The 5000-nt window shown below is 33.9% G+C and overlaps 2 protein-coding genes across 2 annotated transcripts in view; both read right to left on the bottom strand.

The window, feature by feature from the left end:
- Positions 1-1686, bottom strand: part of LOC147467717 (glutamate receptor ionotropic, delta-1-like) — a 2872-nt gene extending 1186 nt beyond the window's left edge. The window contains exons 1-2 of the mRNA XM_086530867.1: positions 1469-1686; positions 850-1097 (exon numbers count right to left, since the gene is read on the bottom strand). Of these exons, the coding sequence (XP_086386993.1) occupies positions 850-1097; positions 1469-1636 (416 nt within the window). The 5' untranslated portion in view covers positions 1637-1686. The remainder of the gene's footprint in view (positions 1-849; positions 1098-1468) is intronic.
- Positions 1687-1815: 129 nt separating this feature from the next.
- Positions 1816-5000, bottom strand: part of LOC122265860 (glutamate receptor ionotropic, delta-1) — a 15171-nt gene continuing 11986 nt past the window's right edge. The window contains exons 5-7 of the mRNA XM_086530866.1: positions 3936-4039; positions 3150-3323; positions 1816-2387 (exon numbers count right to left, since the gene is read on the bottom strand). Coding sequence (XP_086386992.1) covers positions 2147-2387; positions 3150-3323; positions 3936-4039 — 519 coding nt within the window. The 3' untranslated portion in view covers positions 1816-2146. The remainder of the gene's footprint in view (positions 2388-3149; positions 3324-3935; positions 4040-5000) is intronic.

Here is a 5000-nt window from a genome sequence, read left to right as displayed (position 1 = left end):
TTCATCTTGGCGTTATTCCGGCGTCACCCTCACCACACTTCTTATCTATATTGGTCAAGCTTTCTCCGATTAAGAGGGAAAACTGGAGGAAAAACATTAGTTTATTAGTTTACCTGATACTTGTAACCCTTGATTATCTTTATTTTTGAATATTATATATATATATATATTTTATAATTTTGATATTTATATAATAAATCAACCTCTTGATTATTTTTTTATTATACTTGTAACCCTTGAGTATCCTGCTATCATTCTACAACCAAAGAAAAAGAAAAAAAAATCATCATGGAGTATAACTCGCGCGTGTTCACATGTCATGAACACTCATTTATTCCAAAAGGTTTCTACATGCCGGTCTTAGCAGCAACATCCATCTGCAAAAAAATCCATTCAAAAAAAAAATTCAAATATGTTGCGTTTCTGAGACACATCTAAGAAAGGAATCAAAACACGTAAGAAAATGAAAAGAAAGAAAGAAAAAAAACTATTCATATTACAGAGATTTTCATAGTCTCTTTAATCAGCTGTAAAATCTTGAAATGATGATGATATTAAAAATGATGGTGCTAATAATAAGTATAGTAATAGTTATCATACTAGTAATAATAATGATGATAGTAATAATGAAAATAACAATAACAATAATAATGATGATAATGAGAAAAGGATCATGCTAATAACAACGACAATAATAATGATGATAATGACAATGATAATAATGACAATAATAATAATGATTATGGTGATAGTGACAGTGATAGTAATAGCGATAGTGATAGCGATAGTGATGATGATAATGATAATGATAATAATAAAAATAATGGTAAACAAAAGAATAAAACTTACACCTTATTCAAAACAGGGGCGAGAGGCGAGTCCTTCGACAAGGCAATGGACGCCTGTTGCCGGAAATAAGAAGGAGGGAGTAGGAAGGCTCCGCACTCACTGCCGAAGTTCATCCTGTAGAAGTATTCCCAGGCCATGTAAGCGTAGCCTCCCTTCAGCACACGTTCGACGCCTTCTTCAGGAGACATCACGAAGTCCTCATCCTTCATGCGTTTAAGGATGGCTTGGTATAGGGGGTTATCGGTGTTCTGTGGGCAAGAAAGGGAGGAGAAAAGACGAGAGGAGAGTAGGATAGAAGAGAGAGAAGTCTATTCTGTATGATTGGTTTCTTAAGCTTTGATACAAGAAAGGATTTTCACTCTCGCTCTTTCTCTTTCTCTTTCTTTCTCGCTCTCGTTCTCTCTCTCTCTCTCTCTCTCTCTCTCTCTCTCTCTCTCTCTCTCTCTCTTTCTCATTTATCAGCTTCCATCCATTTACACAAATTTGTTTGGGTAATAAATTAATGAACAAACACACACACACACATATGTATATATATTAAATTATGCAACTACACACACATACACACACACACATATATATCTATTCTAAAAACTCCCAAACAAAACCCGATACGAACGAATTCATTAGCGATGGTCGAACCCCTCGTGAAGCCAATGGTCAAGGAAGAATCCTCGAACACGTCCTTCAGGTCTTCCATCGGAGGCAGAGGAGGTCCTACGGTGAGGGCGGAGACCAGGTTACTCGTGTAGAAGGCTAAGACAAGGACTTGTAGTAGCAGGAGCATCAGGACCACTCCTCTTTTCGATGTAGTTTCGAACTTCAGTGTCGAACCTTCACGGGGTACGGTTCAGTGCGATTTGTTTCGTGTCAGTTTTAATATATTTTAATTTTCATGTGTTGATTTATATGGATTTGTCTGTCTATATCTTTATCTATTTATTTATTTATCTGTATATATGTGTGTGTGTGTGTGTGTGTGTGTGTGTGTGTGTGTGTGTGTGTGTGTGTGTGTGTGTGTGTGTGTGTGTGTGTGTGTGTGTGTGTGTGTGTGTGTGTGTGTGCACATGCGCGTGTAATAATAATTGTAAAAAATGCATTTGTAATCACCCTAGTATTGATAGAAATATTATTCCTTTGTGAAATCAATGATTAAATTTATGTTAGACAAAGTATTAGCTGAACGAATAGCCTCACGCCAAATCACATCGACGAAATACATTATAATAACACTTCAAATAATTCAATGATTTTTCGAAAACATAACACAAACGAAATCAAGACCACATACGGAACCTCAAACCACACCAACTACCACACACGTACCCTGGCCAAAGATCATCCCAGCACCGGCTATGAAGGTGTCAGAGGGAGAGAGTTTCTGTTCACATGAAGAGCGCTGTGACGCGAAGTACAAGCAGAAGAACAGAAAGCCCGTGAGAACAGCCAGAACAGCCCAGATTGAAGCCTCGAACTGTTTCGTGTAGACGCTCCACATGTAGTCTTCGTTAGACGGTCGTTTTAGTACTACATTGAACCTATGAATGGGAGAGAAAAGTGAATGATGTGTGCATGTGTATTTTTCATTCATGTTCATATGATTTCTTTTAGAGGTGTTTCTAAGTCGTTTGGGAATGACACGTACAGTATATATATCCATGTGCATCTTTGAATGCTTGTCTCAATGTCTTATTTATTCGGAAATATTGACTGATTGCTGCCATATTACAATCAGCCGATATACTGATTGTCAACCGCGACCGCAAAACCACTGAACATAAGCGACCGATCCTATATGAAAAAGTAGAAAGTAAGAACTCCAAAATTGGTATTTTTGTAAATTTGGTACCTATGAAATCGGTAGGGAGAGAAAAGCCGTACAGAGTAACAGCCCTATATACACATACCAAGTTTATAAGAAGTGGTTTGCTCACCATCCTTCTATAATATTGGTACCATATCCGCCTGAATCTATCATTAATAATCATAAAAAATATTCACACACGCCGATACCCGTATATTAAAAACTTTGTTATCTATATTACGGAGAACTTGAATAATGGAAACTCTTGCATAAGCATTTGTTTCCATATTGATATACACAGAAGACAGAAAGTATGAGTTGGTGTGCGCGCACGCGCGCGCCTGTGTGTGTGTGTGTGTGTGTGTGTGTGTGTGTGTATGTGTGTGTGTATAAGTATATATATTTTATACATATATCTTAAAGATTGTACATATATATATATATATATATATATATATATATATATATATACATACATATATACACATCCACGTACCCAGACTCCATCAAACCAATCAGGAAGTCAGCCTTAGTGCTTCTGACTTGCGAAATGGACAAGGGGGCGACTGCAATGTCAGCTGTTCCGTCAGACAGCTCTTTTACCATCCCTGTCCATTCGCCTCCCACGACAGAACCCCACTGGCCATCTCGTACCCGGTGGCAGGTGGATCTGTGAGGAGAAATTGGTATAGGTTTTGGAGTGAAGGTATTACTTCGTCTTATCTTTATCTGGTTGATGTTGGGTGATGTTGTTTTTAGGGGTATTGTCATTTTTGTTAGTGTCATTACTATCTTTATTGTTATCGATGATGATGATGATGTTGATGATGGTGACGATAACAATAATAACAATAATTATAAAAAGATAATGACAAATATTATAATAATGATAATGGCAATAATAGTAATGGTGATGGTGATGGTGATAACAACAATATAGCAATGATAATTATAATGATAATGATAATAATGATAATGATATTAATGATATTGATAATCATTATAATGAAGAAAATAAAAATAACGATAATAATGATAATTGTAACGATAATAATGATAATGACGGTAATAATTATTATCATTTTTCTCATTATGATGATATTGATAAGACTAAGCCTAATTATAACAATAATGATAACAACAAGAGGAATGATAATGATAAGATAATAATGAATATAATGATGATGATAATAATAATGATGATAATGATAATGATAAAGATAATGCTAATGATGATAATGATAACAATGATGATGATGAGGAAAATGATGAGGTAACTTACGTGAAGTTGGTAATTTCTCGGATGCCGTTGAAAAGATTCCCAAACAAGCCTTCTAACACAACACTTTCGTTAGACTGCCGCTTGAGTATAGTGAAGGGCTCGTACTGTGGGTGGGAAGTACTGCAGTTACTTTCACTAGATAAGTTATTGTTGGTAACAAACACACACACACACACACACAAACACACTTACATATATATATATATGTGTGTGTGTGCGTATATATGTATATATATATATATATATATATATATATATATATATATATATATATATATATATATATATATGTGTGTGTGTGTGTGTGTGTGTGTGTGTGTGTGTGTGTGTGTATGTGTGTGTGTGTGTACATAAATATAAATCAGTTAATTTTTAAATTCTGCCAAAGACCGTAAAATCGTATCAAAGTCACTCGCTGGACATCAATCATCTGTATGTATTTTAAAAATTTTATCTATTTATTTTATTATTTATTTATTTATTTTTAAAGTAAATATCACCATAAAAATGACATAAGACAAATAAACAAATAAAAACAAGTAAAAGTTCCTATGTGTCTTTTTCATGGATATTACAATTGTATTACTCGAGTATAACACAAATCGGATAAAGAAACAATGCCTTTACAATAAAAAAGAAGAAAAAAAAAAAATCTCACATCAAGCGCTGTGTTGTTTTTTCTATTTTTCTTCTATTATTTTTAGAAAATTTATCTCCCCCAAAGTAAGTTTTGTGTTACAAATTCTCATTTAGTTTAGTGCATAAAAATCTGATTTATTACATTTCAAGTAATTTTATCTTTCAGATAAAAAAATGAAGAAAAAATTGTATATCTGCATCTTTATATCTAAATCTACATATTTGTTTTAGCTATGTAGATATATCTATATATCTATCTCTGTATATCCATCTATAAATCTATATCTACATATCTATCCGCATGTCTATCTATCTCTATATCTACACATATATCCATCCATCTATCTGCAAATTAATCTACATCTATCCATCTACATCTACACATCGCCATCTTTCTACTAACTATCAGTCTATCTATTTGATTAT

The sequence above is a fragment of the Penaeus japonicus genome, unplaced genomic scaffold (assembly GCF_977035675.1).
Source record: "Penaeus japonicus unplaced genomic scaffold, GWHDUDI00000001_assembly GWHDUDI00000034, whole genome shotgun sequence".
NCBI classification, from domain to species: Eukaryota; Metazoa; Arthropoda; class Malacostraca; order Decapoda; family Penaeidae; genus Penaeus; species Penaeus japonicus.
The sequence above is the reverse complement of the archived record's forward strand: the minus strand, read 5'-3'. Positions and strand labels throughout refer to the sequence as shown.